The 17,389-nt window shown below is 40.5% G+C and overlaps 1 protein-coding gene across 1 annotated transcript; it reads right to left on the reverse strand.

Annotated features, from left to right (window-relative positions):
* Nucleotides 1–1,802: 1,802 nt before the first annotated feature.
* Nucleotides 1,803–15,636, reverse strand: marco (macrophage receptor with collagenous structure). The gene is made up of 13 exons (XM_055022400.1): nt 15,461–15,636; nt 14,320–14,418; nt 13,987–14,135; nt 13,637–13,754; nt 13,473–13,535; nt 10,661–10,750; nt 9,957–10,028; nt 9,742–9,786; nt 9,105–9,185; nt 4,365–4,400; nt 4,204–4,248; nt 3,164–3,328; nt 1,803–2,806 (listed from the first exon to the last, which is right to left on the reverse strand). Exons 1-13 carry the CDS (start codon nt 15,561–15,563, stop codon nt 2,676–2,678), a joined length of 1,197 nt encoding a protein of 398 aa, XP_054878375.1. The 5' UTR covers nt 15,564–15,636; the 3' UTR covers nt 1,803–2,675.
* Between the last annotated feature and the right edge of the window lie 1,753 nt (nt 15,637–17,389).

Below are 17,389 nucleotides of genomic sequence, written 5' to 3' on the forward strand. Positions count from 1 at the left end.
AGGGGCCTCCTTGCACAACCTACACCTTGGGTCTTGTCTGGTGTGGTAGATCTGGGCCTCTATTGCTCTGGTGTTTAGGGCATATATATATATATATATATATATATATATATATATATATATATATATATATATATATATATATATGACTGGATAGCTCAATACATAAGGCATCAGTATATCACCCGAGAGGGCAGGGTTCAAATCCAGTCTGGGTCCTTAGGCAAGACCCTTCAAGCTACTGCCTACCTCATACCATGAGAGATACTAAGTTGCATAACATGCCGGCTCAGACGTCGCCCGGCCAAACAAGGTCTGCGTCAGGTGTTGGGGAACCAGAGCACCTTGATGACAAATGGGCTACTGGAACAAGACGGAAATGGGCGAGAGATAAAAATGTGGATCTGTTGGAATGCTACTACTCAAGTAACCCTAGTCAGAGAGGTTACATGCAAAGACTGGGGAAGGAATGGTTACTTCGACATCCCCAGTCAACACTAAGCGCTAAACAACTAGTAGCTCAGTGTTCCAACATCCGCAAACGGCAACTGCTATCACAACTTGAGATTGACGAGATACAACACAAATGCTACGGCAAAAGGGAGGAACCTGGATGTCAGAACTGTGGGGACTTAACTACAAGTCCCCACCCAGTGAGGGGATACACGGCCCCAATGAGCGAAACAGAGCTGAACGAGACAGCTGCTGACCTGAGAGAGAGAATCATGACCCGAATGACAACCAGGCCTCCCCGGCGCCAATTACAACGGCTGAGTGAAGTACCATCAGAAAGTCTCATTGAGAATGTGAATGCAGCATTGAGAACGATCCCTACCAACACCATAACAGAAACCAATGAGCTGATCTACAACTCAGCATCAGTGATCCTTGAGATACTTGGCTATAAGAGCAACCATGAGACCCAATACCCACCATGGAAAAGACGGTTAGAGGCTAAAATCAAGATAACAAGGAGGGAAGTGAGCCAACTGTCAGAGCTCCACAAGGGTACAATGAAAAGACCAGTACCCAGAAAGTACAGTCAGATGCCCATACCTGAAGCACTTGGAACTGCCAAACAGAGGCTCCAAGCCTTGTCCAGCCGCCTAAAGAGATACACAAGGGAGAATGAATCCAGAAGGATTAACCGGCTCTTCTCCACTCAACCAGCTAAGGTGTACTCTCAATGGCAGGGTAATAACAACAGAGTAGACCCACCAAGGCTGGAGACTGAACAATACTGGAAAGGCATATGGGAAAGGGAGGCGTCCCACAACAGCAATGCACAGTGGCTGATCTCTCTACGAGAGGACCACAGCAACCTCCCTGAGCAAGCCCCACAGCCCTGCGACAGATGTTCAAGAAAGAGTCTCAGGCATGAAAAACTGGACAGCACCAGGGCCTGACATGATCCATGCCTACTGGCTAAAGAAACTCACTGCTCTCCATGAGCGAATGGCAGCCCAAATGAACCAGCTGCTACAAAGTGGGACTCACCCTGAATGGTTAACTGAAGGGCGGACAATCCTAATCCAGAAGGATCCATCAAAGGGTCCAGTCCCACCCAACTACCGACCAATAACCTGCCTCTCCACAACCTGGAAGCTCATGTGAGGCATCATAGCGGCCAAGATAAGCGACATCTGCCACTTGGGGATGTCGCTACGCTCCATGTACGCTTTTGTGCCTTCAAACTATTTTAATTGGAGGAGTTTCTAATAACTTCAAAGTTGATGTAAAACACACAATTTCTTATAGAATGATAAATTATCAGCAGCAAACAAACTATCACCAACTACAGCTTAGAGCAACTCATCGATTTATTAATGCAGTAGCCATGTAGCCTGATGGGAAAACATTTTGCTAGACAATATCAAACATTGAGAAGTTTGAATTATTGTTGTCAAACATGTTTTGCAAAAAAAAAAAAAAAAACCCTCAGAAACATCCAGGGTCAATCAGGAGAATAAACTCATTTAAAGTTAAAACTTAGCTTCACACAAATACAAACATTTGTGCTATCAAGCTAATTTTCAATTAGAAGCTCCAAAAATCTTTCTGATAAACATTAGACACATTAAAACAAACCTTTATCTTGACTTTTTCTTTATTCTTCTCATTTTTCTCTCTCCCTGAAGGATAAATCATTTTTTGTGAAATTGTTTCTATAACTTATCTTCTGCCGATGCTTTAGAGGTTTGGATGTACTCTGCACAGCAGCTCATATTACCGTTCAGTGTGGTATCTGCATCGGCCTCCAGGGGGGCCCCAAGAGCAATTTATTTATTTATTTTATATTGTAACTTTGTGATGAATTATGTGTTTTTATTCATCAAAAATCTGTTTCACTTAGGGGGCCCCCTAGCGGCCCAGGATCTCTAAGCAGATGCTTGGTTTGCTTCTGCTTTGGGCTGGCTCTGGTGTAATATATAATTTGATGAATGATCAATATACCCAAGAAGGTCAGATGTTACGTTTAGCCAATTGCAGGGGCAGATTTTTCATGCATAATATGGGACCTATTCCAAGAAGATAGTGTCTCTGAAGGTTTGGTCCAATAGTGTAAAACTCAAGCGACATGACTGGAAAGAAAAACATGAAATAATGTGATAAATTTCAGTCTAACATAAGGGCTACAAAGTTAACTTTTGCACAGTTTGATCTCTCTTCTGCCTTTATGTACATTGGACTCCCACGTCCTCATCATGATTACAGTTGTGAACACCAACTTCACTGTGTGGACAGTCAAAGATGTCAGTCTCTGCTCCTGTGCAGTGCAGCTCGTCCAACCAGATCTTCCCGGTACCTGAAAACAGACATGCATTAATAAGACACTTCTTTATTCAAGTACTTGACTGGTCATAGGACGGTATTTTGTTTATTCTCCTATATTTATTTTCTACTTATTTTGATTTGAACTGTGTTAACTCAGAAAATATCAGGAGAAAGGTGATTTCCAAAAAGTATTAGGAAAAGATTTGGGATGAAGGCCTCTCTCTATGTACTGAAGAGTGCTGCAGCTCTGGCTTTTTTATCATTTTCTACTTTTGTTCGAGGGTACGACTCTACTTCTGAAATGAAAATCAGACAAAGGTTGTTCTACTTCTTAACTACTTGTATTTGTTTATCCATACTGAAAAAAAGGCAGAGCATGTTTGGTTACCTGGGGTCGCAGTGAAGGTGGACACAACAGACTGGAACCCAAGCATCTTACAGATCACTCTCCCATCTAAAGTTCCAAAGCTGTCGTCACAAATGGTCCCCCAGATGTCATTGTGCATGACTTCCACTCGTCCTCTGGTTTTTCCAGGCACTAGACGCACTTTGACTGGGGAGGCACGAAGTTTAAGATTTAAAATCATTTGGATGTGAATTAACACGAATAGAAATGACTAACTGTAAAAAAAAAACACAACACATATCAGCCAGTATCAGATAAAGAAGCATTGTAATGTCTGAATTCTGGTTGGCCATATTGAACATATGTTGGAGGAATGGAAAGATGTATAAAAAGATCAATTACAAGCAACTGACAGAGTGCAAGGTAATTGCAAGACAACTATTTAACATGTTCATCAGTATAAAACAACTGAATGTAGAAAAAACCTGAATCAAGCAATGATTTATTAATGGCTAATCATTTAATAATTCTATCCATTTTTACTGTAATAAGAGGAGTAACATACCTCGTAAGTTAATAATGATTACAGTTTTGTCAGTAATGTAACAAGTTATTATAGTTAAATAATACAAATCAATGTGTCAGATATAGTTTGTTTTCATTCTGTACGTCCAATCATTCCTTTATCCAGTTTATGTACTATACAGCTCATATGACTCTAACTATAGTTTCAAGTGCTAAATGTTGAGAATGTACAGTACATGTCGCTTTTACCTCTACTGTTTCTAGAGCCGCGTTCATCTGGCTGATGCTCTAATCGCTGGACAATTTGAGGAGTGTTTGCTTTTGCAGGAAGTTGGAAGGGAGACCACACAGACTGCAGGACTGTTCTGAACTCCACTCTCCCATACTTTTACAAATTACCACTTTCCCCTACTCTCCAAAATAGTAACAGTGATTTTCTTACCCCATTAATTTGGTTTAATTGATATTTACATCAAACCCAACAGATCAATTTATGTCAAACGCCTTTATTTTTCACAGATGCTGTGTTTAAACTGCTCTCTGCTATAAGTACTTACTCTGTTTTCCTGACTCGCCCTTTTCTCCTTGCAGTCCCGGTGGACCTGTGAGTTTGAGGGAATGGAGGAAAAAATATTACATCTAATTCAGCTGATGAAATAGATGGTAAAAGTTCACAACAAAAATTTATCTTAGGGCACTTGACTAAGTATGCACATACCCTGAGTCCCATTAAATCCAACAGGTCCTCTCGCACCTGGTAAAACAACACAAAGAACAAATAATACATTGAAACAAAAGCTGTTGGAATTTTTTTTGACACATCTTTTACAGCATTGTTACAAAAAAAAAAGAACAAGAAAAAAAAGCGGCATAACCATGTTTGTCTGTTGGTTATTCAGTCAGGCAAAACCTTTCCTGTTTTAGGTCAGTTAAAGTTTTCAAAATTATTTCTATTAGCTAAAAGCCAGACAGTTAAGAGAAAGATTCATAAGTTTTCATAATAAGATGATTATGCCCTTAAACAACATGGGAAAATCCTTGTGATAATGACATGGCTCTGTGAGCCATATTAAACAATATTAAACAATATTCAATTCATTACTCGTAATGTCTTTTATAGAAACACTTGTTCTGTTCCATCAGGCGTAAAAACAGCTTTGTGAGGAACTAAGTGAAGGGTTTAACTCCACTAAGTTTAACTATGTTGGTTTTGCTTTCAGGATAACAACTGATGCTGCTTCAGCTCCATCGCTTGAAGCAGATGACACTCAATGGTTTTTGTTACCCAATTTTTGGTCGATGAATGGAAGACAAAGAAAAGACGTGCAGAGATGATGCAGTTTTGAACTAATTTGTTTGCTAATCTGCAGGAAACTAACTGAAAGAACAACATAGGTATATCTAATTCACACGAATAAAAAAAATTGTCAGTGTGTTTTAACAGAATTTGTGCTTCATTAAGGAGGAACATATAAGGGCTAACATATTGGTTATAAGGGCTAACTCCCTTATAACCAAAAATCTCAACTTTGATTTAATGTCTGTAAAATGCTAAGGATTGTCTGACAATGGCAGAATCCATCTGTATACTTATCATTGACCTATATTTTTTAAACTTGATTTAAGACAATGTAAAAAGAGAGAGAATGAGTTCAAATTGGAGCTATAAGTATGGCTCATAAAATTTAGGTAGTCAGCTATGAGCATGAATATTGAATTAAATTTCGAACTAATTCTTGTTCAGGCTGACATGACAATAGTGGATATGATAAAAATAAGTGGGTCTCATAAGGTCTGTTTTATCCTTGGGGACAATTTCTGGATGCTTAATAGCACCATGCTCAATGCAAAGAAACAGCCTGGTGTCCTTCAGTGTCCTATGGTGGACATGCTTTATGAAGATTTGGTCTTACATGGGTCAGTCAAAGATGACTGATTCCAAAAGCAATTAAAAAAGCAAGATTGTAGTTTTCAAATGTAATCTTGGATTAACAGTTTATATGCTGATAAAATGTGCTTTGTTCTGATGAAATGTGTTTTGGTGGCTACTGTTGTATTCAGAGAAAAAAGGGTTGTAAGTGTTGAAGCAGTGGCAGAATCAAGTGTTGGTGTTTTGCTGCAGGAGGAAATGTTGGCCAAATACAGTAGATTGTTTTATGAGGAAGTGGTTTAAGGAAAGTTTCTCTTCCCTCTATGGTCAGACGCTGGCATCAGGCTCACTATCTCCACTCTGTCTGTCAAGGCTGGGAATTATTGGCACAAAGTTCTTTGGGTTTGAGAGGACCAACCACAGTTTATTTCTCTCAGACGCCCTGTTTGTGGCTGCAGGCCCCACAGTCTGCGGTGAAAGGGAATTTCCTTCGTTTTGCCTTGAAATGCAAAGGATTCCGTTTCCACCCGCCATCTGATGGGTCTGCTGAGGAACCAACAGTGAACAAGTACAGTGCACTCCAGGAGAATCTGCTTCGGTTCTACCAACTGTCGGACGCGGAGCGAGCTGATCGCCTGCTCTTTCTGAATGTCTTGGGGATCGCAAGCCCTCCGAGCTGATAGAGAACATGCTGGCGTTACTTGGCTCAGGAGATGTTTTCTTCCTTGTTACGCATCTGTTTCTGTGCCAGCTTCCTGTTTGCACCGCAGTCCAGCTCTCTGCTGATCCAGATTATTGCTCCCTGGCTGAAGAAGCAGACCAGATTTTGTTGGCTTCCAGGCTTTACAGTATGAATGCACTTCTAACAGATGTGACTCAAGGAGAATCTGAGCCTGTTGATGCCGTGGCTGCAGTGATGGCGCGACAGAAGAACGACTTTCTCTGCTTCTACCATCCCCTGTTTGGAGTGAAGGTGCATTCCTCCATGCTGGTTCGTGCATCAGGGAAACGACAGAGCAGGCGCTCGCGAGCAGCTGTTTGTGCCCGGTTAGTTTGGAAAAGATGCTTTTCATCATGGATGAAGTCTCTGGGCGGCGTTTCCTGGTGGACCCGGGTGCACAGCGCAGACTTTTCAGTGGTTTATAGATTCGGTCCTGCAGGGTATGCCTTTTTTGTTCATCTATTTGGATGACATATTGGGACATATTGGTGGCTAGTCCCTCTGCTGAAGAACACATGGTGCACCTTCATCAACTGTCTGTTAGACTCAGTAAACATGACCTGATCATCAACCCAGCTAAATGCCAGTTTGGACAGTTTGTTTGGGCAGTTTGTGAGCAATAGGTGGCAACCCCTTTGCTTTTTTTAGCAGGAAACTTTGGGATAGCAAAAAATATGGCACCTTTGATAGGGAACTGCTTGCCCTTTTTCTGGTAACACACAATTTCTGTTTCATGTTTGAGGGCTGAGACTTTACTGCTTTTGTTGACCACAAGATTCTCACTTTTGCTATGGCAAAAGTTTCTGAACCGTAATCAGCTCAGCAACAACGGCATTTGTCTGTCATTTCAGAGTTCACCACTGGCATTCAGTGTGTAACTGGCAAGAATAATCTAGTGGCTGAGTGTCTGTCCAGAGCAAAGATTGCTTCTGTGCATTTAGGTGTGGACTACCTTGCTATGGCCACAGGCCAACTGACCGACCAGGATATTCTGGCCTTTAAAACAGCTGAATCCAGTTTACATTTAGAGGCAGTCTCCTTTCATGAGTGTGGTGCAATCCTTCTTTGTGATGTCTCAACTGGCAAACTTGGCCTTTGGTCCCTACTAGTTGCCGTTGGTGGTTTTTGATGCAGTTCATTCCCTTTGACATCTGGGCATTAAAGCTTCTGTTAAACTGGTAGGGGCAAAGTTTGTGTGGCCGGGACTCTGTAAAAATGTACAGACATGGGCGGCTTCCAGCTTGGCTTACCAGCAGTGTGCAAACTAAGGCACACTGCTGACTCACTAAGGCTCCCCTGGAGCACTTTCCTGTTCCGCAGTGGAAGTCTGGACATGTGCATGTGGACTTAGTGGGGCTGCTTCCACCTTCCACAGGTTTGACCTATCTCCTGACGATGGTGGACAGGACTACTGAAGTGGTTGATGAGCCACATTAACCACTTTGGTTGATGTGGCTTGGGTATTTATCTCCTCGTGGATGTCCCGGTTTGGTGTGCCATTGGACTTGATCTCTGACAGAGGTCCCCGTTTCACTTCAGAGTTATGGACCGCAGTGGCAGACAGCCTTGGGGTTAAACTCCACCGTACTGCTGCATACCATTTGCAGGCAAATGGTCTTTGTGAGAGGTTCCACGGGACAATGAATGCTGCATTGCATTCTGGTGGATGATAGCTGGATAGATCGCCTCCCTTGGGTTTTGTTGGGTCTGCGTTCAGCTCCAAAAGAGGACCTGCAGTTTTCTTCAGCTAAGTTGGTCCTGGGCCAGCCTTTGAGGATACCAGGGGAATTTCTTCAGGGTCCAGGGGGTTTGGTTGATTCCCAGGGGAGTAGAACAGTTCTAAATGGGAAATCTAGATCTTTTACCCCATTGGCAGCACATAACTGCCTTCCACAGGTGTTTGTGCCAAAGGACATAATGTCTGCCATGTATTTATCCACCATGACTCACACTGCTCACCACTTCAGCCTCCTTAAGATGGTCCATTCAGTGCTTTGGAGAGGGGACGTAAGGATTTTTTTGGTGGATTTTGGGGATAATCAGGAGAGAATTTTGGTGGACCGTTTGAAGCCAGCTTGTGTTACCAGGGGACCCAGTTGAGTGTTCTCAGCCACCTCGCCATGGTCGTCCCCCAGTTTCTTTACCCGCTCTTCCGAGTCCTCCCCTTCCAGCTGGTTTATCCCCCTCAGGTGGACAGTTTGGTAACAGTCGATCTGGAGACTCTTTCAATTTTCAACCCTGTGAAAAGAAGTCATGGTGGCCGACTTAATAAACTCCCTAGTCGTTACTGTTAGGTATGTCAATTGTTTTGTTTGTCGCTGCTGTTTAGTTTTTACTTTGTGTGTTTTATTTTATGTACTTGTAATGTTTCACATGTTACATGTTTTTGTATTTGTGACATTTTGTGTGTTTGGAGGGGCTGTGTGGTGGATACAATGTATATATTTCACACCTGAATGTATAGTTTTATTGTGAAGGTGAGAGGAGAAGACACCAATGGTTGTATGTCATTCTATTTTTTTTTTTTTTTTTTTTGGTTTTGGTTGGAAGATGTTTAGAATAAATCAAGACCCAAATTATAGTCATATCTTTTTCTGCTGACTTCCACAACATGACATTTTCTCTCTCTCCCATTATTGTCGCAAATAGAAAATATATATATATTTTTGGTCAGTGCTAACTGACCGAAAATATGGTGAAGAATAAAGTGATTGAGTCATTTTATAGATGACTGTATAGTCTGTATATCTGTAGACAGACTGTACATATGCACTTGTTTTCTGTCACTTCTAAATGTTGTCATATCAACAAACTATGACTTGAATGCTCTGCAACTGTCTATTGTGGAATGTGACCAATCAGATGACCTGGGGGTCCCCGAGGACCAACACTTCCAGGGTCTCCTTTTTGTCCTTTTAATCCAGGTGAACCAGGCAATCCAGAGTCCCCTGCAGAAATCAAGAACAAAATGTATTGTGTAAATACATACATCTTTACAAACATTACAAACAGACACAACACCCCGATGCATTTGTGACAATATCTGCTGATTTTAATTATGCCTCACTCTCTTCAACACTGCCAACATTTCACTAGTTTGTCAGTTGCTCCACTTATGAAGCAAGATTTTGGATTTGCTTTATCCTAATGCCAAGGAGGCAAATGTCTTCAAACTAGACCTCCTCTGGTGAAATCAGATCATAATCTTGTTTTTCTCTGCTCTGAATACAAACCTCTGGTGAAGAGGCTACCTCTTAGAAAGATGGCTGTTAGGAAATGGTCACAGGAAGACATTAAAACAGTGGTGCTCAAAGTGGGTCCTCGAGGGCCGGCATCGGTTTTCTCCCTGGTTTAACGCACCTGGATCCAATCAAGGCTCATTAGAGGCCTAAGAAGAATACCAACATGCTGAAAAGGTTGATACTACCACCAGGGAGAGAATTAAAACATCCAGGATTCCGACCCTCCAGGACCCTCTTAAGGCATCAACACAATTTTGGATACCTTTCTGTCCAGACATTCCAGAGTCACCTTTTTCTCCACGAGGGCCTGTAGTCATAAAAATAGATGACACAAGACAAAAACTTTAAGGAAATGATCTACTGCTAAACCAGAGTGACAATAATTTATGAAAGAAATAATAAAAGCTTCACATGCTGACAGGCAGGGTCAGAGTCAGTATTCATTCTTTAGAAGTACAATTTAACCTACAACCTTACCTGGGGCTCCTAAGTCTCCTGGCTCCCCCTTATTGCCTGGTACTCCTGGATTCCCTGCTGAACCTGTGTGACCTGCAGCGGCACACACACACACACACACACGTACAAAAACACACACAGCAAGACTAGCTGTTGATATTTTTCAAGATTTTTTTTGTTTGACCAATATGTCATCTGTGAAAATATGTTGTCTTCCCTTTAAATAGCAGCATGTCAGCAATATTACTGATGAGCTTCACAGATTAAAGGGGGAAGAGACACTGCAATATTTCATAACAATCCACTGACACGTTTTCTGTTCAGGAGTTAAAGGAGTTTATATTCTATTCCTATTAAGCATGTAAAACCAGAGAGAAGTTTATTTTACTTTAAATTTTTGTTTGCTGAACTTCACTTTTAGTTCCTTTTCCTTTTTGACAGTAAGGATAAACGGGACAGTCTAATTTGCCCCTAGCTGTGAGCATTTGAAGTAGTTAATAAACCATACACTGTCTCCCCACGTTGCCCTGTGATGGACCTCCAGACATAGATTGCAGCTGACTGGGACTCTGTGAATTATTACGCAGATATAGAAGATATAGTAGAGAAGATGGTTCTACATTTCAGCCATAACATAGATTATGCACATTTCAATTGCAATTTGCAAATTTCTTTGACCACTTTTCATACATACAATATTAGTGTAACTGAAAACTAAAACTCACCAACTTCACCAGCGGCTCCCTGTTCTCCTTTTCCCCCTTTGAGTCCCGTTTCACCCTTTGGGCCTGAAGGGCCAGGAACCCCACTGTCCCCTGTCAAAAAGAAGCACTACATGCAACCCTTTTCTGTTGTGCACAATGCATCACACCAAACGAAAAGAACAAAAAAAAGAAAATGAACAGTAAAATAAGTGCTTAACTCACAATGGGTGAAAATATGAATAAGTAGAACAAACACCAGATTTGTCAAATTTAACCAACAAATAAGTAACTGACACTTGGAAACAACTGGATCTCACAGTGGGACAATGATCATAAACACCAATCCATCATAATTCCTGGGTTTGGAATAGATACAGTGGGCTAACCTTAATCTCCCACAGTATCCATAATATGAACTCTATTAAGGATTTATGGAAAGGGGACTCTGTGGTTTTGATACATTCACAAATAAATATATTAATTAAATTTGGGTTAGTGATGTTTGCAGCAAGAGGGGCCCCTAAATCAAATTTTGCTCAAGGCCTCATTCAACATTGGACCGGCCCTGCTTGATGAGTTAGACCTGCAGCACAGCACATCTCTGCTGCTGGATGGAAAGAGACAAACGGAAAATTGAATGTATGCGGCTTCAGTAGCTCTTCCATTTTGTGTCTAAGTGTTTAATAAGTATTTGATATGCATCTTGTAGCCGCAAAACATAAACTGACATAAAAATGAACAAGCTGCGCTAGTCATGAGGTGAAAGCTCCGTCACAGGCTGAACCACTAATGCTCAGCCTAACCAGGACTTCAGACTTAATATTTCTTTCCTTTCATCTTTGAAAGTGAAACTTGTGTATTATATAGAATCATCATACATAGAGTATATTACAAACTTTTTGTTCCTGTCATTTTTATTGATATATTGAACAGTTGTAATGAGAAGCCAAAAGTTTGTATCTCAGAAAATGAAAACAATCTGGAAAAAGACATTAATGGAACTTTATAGAGTCACATCCTCATCAGCTAATTAACTCAAAAAATTCCAATGATTTCCTGACCTTTTATTGTTTAAATAGACTTTCACTGTGAGTCAATCAGCTTCACAATCAGGGGAAGACTGCTGTCCAGAAGACCATCATTGATGGCCTTCGCAAGGAGGAGAAGACACAAGAGATCATTACTGAAAAAGCTGGTTCTTCAGATTTCTGTATCTAAGGATATAAAATTGAGTGAAAGGAAGAAATCTGGTAGGAAAAGAAGCACCAGCAGCAGGGAGAACTGGAGTTTTGAGAAGATTATCAAGTATTTCACTATTCCATCTTCCAGACACAGGTGAATAAAGGTTCTGGTCCACTGGGTTCTCTGAGGTCCAGATTCAAAGCAGCCATCTACCAGGACAAGCTAAAGCACTTTCTGTTGACAATCTGGATGGAGATGCTGATTTTATTCCCCAGCAGGGCTTGGGAGCTGCCAATTATATCAAAAGCTGGTTCAATGAGCAGCTTCTGCATCCGAGGATCGGACCGCCGTCCCACACTGCACCCAACTCCTTTGGCTCCTCTCACAGGTGGTGGGCCCGTGGGAGGGGGGACCAATGTCTCCTCTTCAGGCTGAGTCCGGCCACGCTCCATGGGTCCATTGAGCCAGGCCCACCTCCAGACCTGGAGAAGCCAAAAAGAAGCTCCAACCCCTCCACCATGATAAGGTGGCAGCCCAAGGAGAGGCCAAGGAGAAGCGGCCAAAATGGCACCCATGACATGGGAAATTTACAGAAAAATACTCATTTGGGATTATGGCGGGAAACAGGGGTAAATATGGTAGTTTCCCAGCCAAAATAGGAGACTTGATAGATATGACCAGAAGGCAGGCAGCCATAAGCTGTATGGGCTTCCATCCCATCTGTCCAGTGCAACAGACTGGTTGCCTCCATGCCACGCCACATTGATGCAGTATTTCAGGCAAGAGGAGGCATGAAAGTATTAAAATTATAGGGGATATTACAATTTTCTGAGACATTGACTTTTGGGTTTTTTTACTTGTAAGCTATATGCATAAACAATGCAAAACACAAAAGCTTCACATATTTTACTCCATGAGTAATGAATTTCAATAAAATATCCATTTCACTTTCTGACGTGAATGGCAAGCAATATTGCAGTTTTACACAATATTGTAAATTTTTGAGTTCCAGTCCATATCCAGAACTAAAGGAGCCTTTAGATGAAACATCATTAAGAAATGCGTCCGTTTGTGGCTATTTAAGCACTTAGGATGAAAACATGGATTCAGTTTTTTAAGAAATGGGAAAAAAAAATAGCACAAGGCAACCTGTGAAACATACAGACCTGGAGTCTGCCCAAGAGAGCAAATCTCTATGTCCATGTTTTTTGTGAAATCAAATCAAGGGCGAAGCAATTATAACAAACGCCTATAAACTTTTAAAATAATTTCTTATTAGTCATGTAACAAGACAAACTCTCTCCTCAGTAGTTGGATAAGGTTTGGATAAGACTGCAGAGATCATATATTTGAACTAATCATAATTCTCACATCAGTTGTAGAAGGTCATGTTATGCGAGACTAACTGTAATTACTGTATTCAAAGAATATCTCTAATTGTCCAAATAAATAATAAATGCACATATCAACCACTGCTTCAGTGTAAAACCTCTTTAAATATGTTTTTTTTTTTTGTTAACAACATGCCAAAAACCAAATGTGAGCAGTAAGAGAGTGGCCAAACAGGATACTTGTTTAGAGAGATGCACTCAAAAATCTGAATGTGACTCTTGACATTCATGTTGGTAATGTCCAGTTAAGATGGACTCACCCTTTGGGCCTCTCTCCCCTTTCGGACCTTGTTGTCCAGGTCGTCCGGTTGGACCCGGTGGGCCTAAAAGCACAAAATAAAGTTATTTAAGATATGTTTGACCTCAAATTGGTTGCTCAACACAAATGTTTCTAAATTTGAAACAAATTTGCATTTCTATGTACCTGTTTTGATTTGAATGTTTGTTAGTTTGTTTTCCAGGTTTTGGTTGCTGGTATTGAGCCAGTTCAGTTCAGCCCTGAATCTTTGTAGCTGACCTTCCTCACCACACAGACTCTTGACCTGTTACCATGGTATCCACAAGACATACAACATGTAAGTAATACATAACATGTTACATATAGCCCAATTAAAATACTTACATTGGTCATTATAAGTTCTAACTTATTGGAAGACACATTTATATTTTGAGTTTTTGATATTATTGTTTTTTTGACTCAAGTCTGCACCTCTGAAAACCAAAGTCAGAACCAGCTGCGTTAATCTTCTGTGAAATATAGAAATGTATGTGAACCTGGTTATGCAAAAGCCAGAAGTGGCTCTTCAGGCTCTGGGCCTCCTGGCTGCTGTTCTGGATAAGAAGGTCGAGGTCAAGGTCGATGTCGCTGAGGAAGCTATGATGAGACGTTCCCCTCTGTGACGCAGGACTCGCTTCCAACACAACTACGGCCAGAAAAGAAAAAGAAATGAAAAAGCAGTTCTTTCATTAAAACATTTAGGATTTTTAGGACTAACATAAGTTAAATAATGTTTACAATTTTCTTTAATCATCGTATCTGAATTAGAACCGAAACTTAAAACCGAACTGTGATTTTAGTCCAGATTGTTTTTGTCTGTATGTTTGTACCTTTATAAATGAGAAAGGCATCAAGCGCTGTCTGTAAGATGACACAGATAATTATCATCGTAAAACTCCACTGTCTTCTGGACGGGGCTGCTTTCAGATCTGAAACAAATTGCACATTGACAGACGTTGACCTCTGTGAAGCAGGAGAGACTTACCGGTTTGGTCACTTCTAGTGCAGATCATCAAATAGAAAGAACTTCTTCAAGTTTTAAAGTAAGATATATTTGGGCATGCCACTTAATTATCAGACAAGTTTATGTAACTGAAATGTTGAGCGACATTAGTTATTATAGTCTTACACATTTACAAATGCAGAGGAACTGTTTCAGCCTGTAGCAATATAAAGAAAGTGAACATATTAACTTGAGCTGAAGCTGTAACCAAGCAGGTATGAACTCAGTCAAGCAGCTAAATTCTTATCCCTTTTTGCTGAACTCAGCCATATTTTATGTGTTCACTGCTCTTTCTACACTGTTTCTTTTTAAAGACTTGAATCTCTTCATGAAACTATGTGATTTAAGTAAGTAGACCTTGTTGTGCATTCAGAATGACAAAGTTCTCCACTGAAAGAGAAATTAAGAAACATTTTTGCTGACATTTTAAATTTGTGTAGTGCGATGCTGATTTTTATTGTACATTTTCAAAGTGTAACCCCACAAAATCAATTAATTGAAAATAGTAAAAAAAAAAAAAAAGAAGAAGAAAACAAAAAGAAAAATCTTTCTTTTCTGCTTTCAGCTGTTCATATAAATGTTGGCATTTGTTTTCCATTGAAAACAATAGAAAACAAAATGCCATCTTGTTATATAACATAACAAGCTGCACAAGTTATATTATATATGAAACTAAATCTAGTCATACTCATATTTGGCTTTTTAGAAATCTGCCAATTTTCTGTCATAACTACAGTCAAAGCAAACATTTTTGCAAAGTTAAATTCTGGTAAAATGTAAAATAACAGCCTTTATTTTACAAAAGCCAACAACACTAGAGACGTTCTAGTGTGATCCATAGCAAAAAGGGTCAATACAGTGTTGTTGTCCACTGCATTGAAATATCCAAGGTTATTTTTTGTATGTTATTTCCCAATATCTAGAACTTCTCCATTAATCTGTTGTGAAAGGCTCTCAGTGGTGCTCACCGTCTTGCTGGAAGCTGTAGCGCTCGCTCCTGCTCAGCGACACGTCAAACAGTGGATTATAATGTGTGACTTGGTCCATTGTCTCGTCCACTGCTGTCTCCATTCTCACTGCAGTTTGACGTCTGCCTACCTCTTGCTTAAGTAGTTCTTGATGTTGGGAAAATAAGTCTTCACAGGATTACAACACAGCACTCATGAAACTGCATAGATGTGCACAAAGAGAGGAAGCAGAAAAACTTGATTTTGACTCTGTGTGTGTTGAAGGGCTGGGGTATTGTGGGGCATCACTGGACATTATAGACACAGCTGGGGTATTGTGGGGCATCATTGGACATTATAGACACAGCTGGGGTATTGTGGGGCAGCATTGGACATTATAGACACAGCTGGGGTATTGTGGGGCAGCATTGGACATTATAGACACAGCTGGGGTATTGTGGGGCAGCATTGGACATTATAGACACAGCTGGGGTATTGTGGGGCATCATTGGACATTATAGACACAGCTGGGGTATTGTGGGGCATCATTGGACATTATAGACACAGCTGGGTATTGTGGGGCAGCATTGGACATTATAGACACAGCTGGGGTATTGTGGGGCATCATTGGACATTATAGACACAGCTGGGGTATTGTGGGGCATCATTGGACATTATAGACACAGCTGGGGTATTGTGGGGCATCATTGGACATTATAGACACAGCTGGGGTATTGTGGGGCAGCATTGGACATTATAGACACAGCTGGGGTATTGTGGGGCATCATTGGACATTATAGACACAGCTGGGGTATTGTGGGGCAGCATTGGACATTATAGACACAGCTGGGGTATTGTGGGGCATCATTGGACATTATAGACACAGGATGGTATAACAAATGTAATAAAATCCTGTGCCAGACAGAAATAAGCCCAACTTTCTTTTCTGAACCCTCTCCAGGCAGGTGTTGCAGATTTGCAACAAGCCAGTCTTTGCACGTAATTTGAGCCTGAGAGGGTTTATTCTATTTAAAGTGTGTTTTTTCCCATTAACTCATTGGTTTCTGCCTTGATTTTTCTTTTTTTGATGAAGCAGGGAAGGAAATGCTGATGTGCCAATCTGATTTCACAAAATGTCCAAGCATGGCTTTTTTTTCTTTGAAATCAGAATGCAGAAGTTGCACAGTGTGACACAATGCCATACAAAATCTTCCAAAATCTTTGTGCTTTGGAAGTATTTTGAAGGTGAAAGCTTCAGAACATCCACTAATCAGCAAATGGAAAAAATTATCTGAAAAATTTATCACATGGAACAAATTCTATTTCCTCTGTCATACGTCAAGAAAGGGGAAGAATACCAGTAAACTAGATGTCCTGTAATAACTTCTAGTCTTGCTTTTCTGACCAACAAGGAACTTGAAGGATAGAATGTGATGGACTCGTGATTCTTGATCTGATGTTTTCCATTTTGCAGCTGTGTAAGCTCAACCGTACACACCTGTCTGTTATGATGAGCTCGTCTGTCTGTCCTTATGTTTATTCTTTTTGTTTTACTGTTGTTTCTAAAAATGAAAAATAAAAATGAAGCCCATTTGCCATTTCAATCAGAAGAGTTTAAATGTACAAAAGAGAAAAATAACACACACACACACACACACCTTTTGATCAATATCCACTTTTACTTTTGGGGCGATTAAGAGAAAGTATTCATTATTTTTGGTTTTTCCATTTAGCCTTTTAGTAAAAGAAAAATTGAGTTTTTCAGCATATCCAAAAACAGAATGAACAGAAAGTGATAATGATCTTTAAGGTACATAAAACGTTTTTACAGTATGTCACACAGCGGTGACTCAAGCTTTGCTCCAGGAAGGAGCTGCAGGATCACACTCTTTCTAATATGATCCAGTTCATTGACTTCAATAATAAAGTGATCTGTAGTAGCTTTTTCTC

This window comes from Poeciliopsis prolifica, unplaced genomic scaffold, assembly GCF_027474105.1.
Source record: "Poeciliopsis prolifica strain line A6 unplaced genomic scaffold, Auburn_PproV2 SCAFFOLD085, whole genome shotgun sequence".
Classification (NCBI taxonomy): Eukaryota; Metazoa; Chordata; class Actinopteri; order Cyprinodontiformes; family Poeciliidae; genus Poeciliopsis; species Poeciliopsis prolifica.

Bases quoted from the DNA above. Each gene is read 5' to 3' on its own strand.
- marco (XM_055022400.1), bottom strand. From the start codon at position 15,563: ATGGAGACAGCAGTGGACGAGACAATGGACCAAGTCACACATTATAAT. The intron at 13,536-13,636 runs GTACATAGAAAT...TTGTGCTTTTAG, and splicing joins AAACATTCAAATCAAAACAG to GCCCACCGGGTCCAACCGGA. The intron at 9,186-9,741 runs GTATCCAAAATT...TGATTTCTGCAG, and splicing joins TGGAATGTCTGGACAGAAAG to GGGACTCTGGATTGCCTGGT.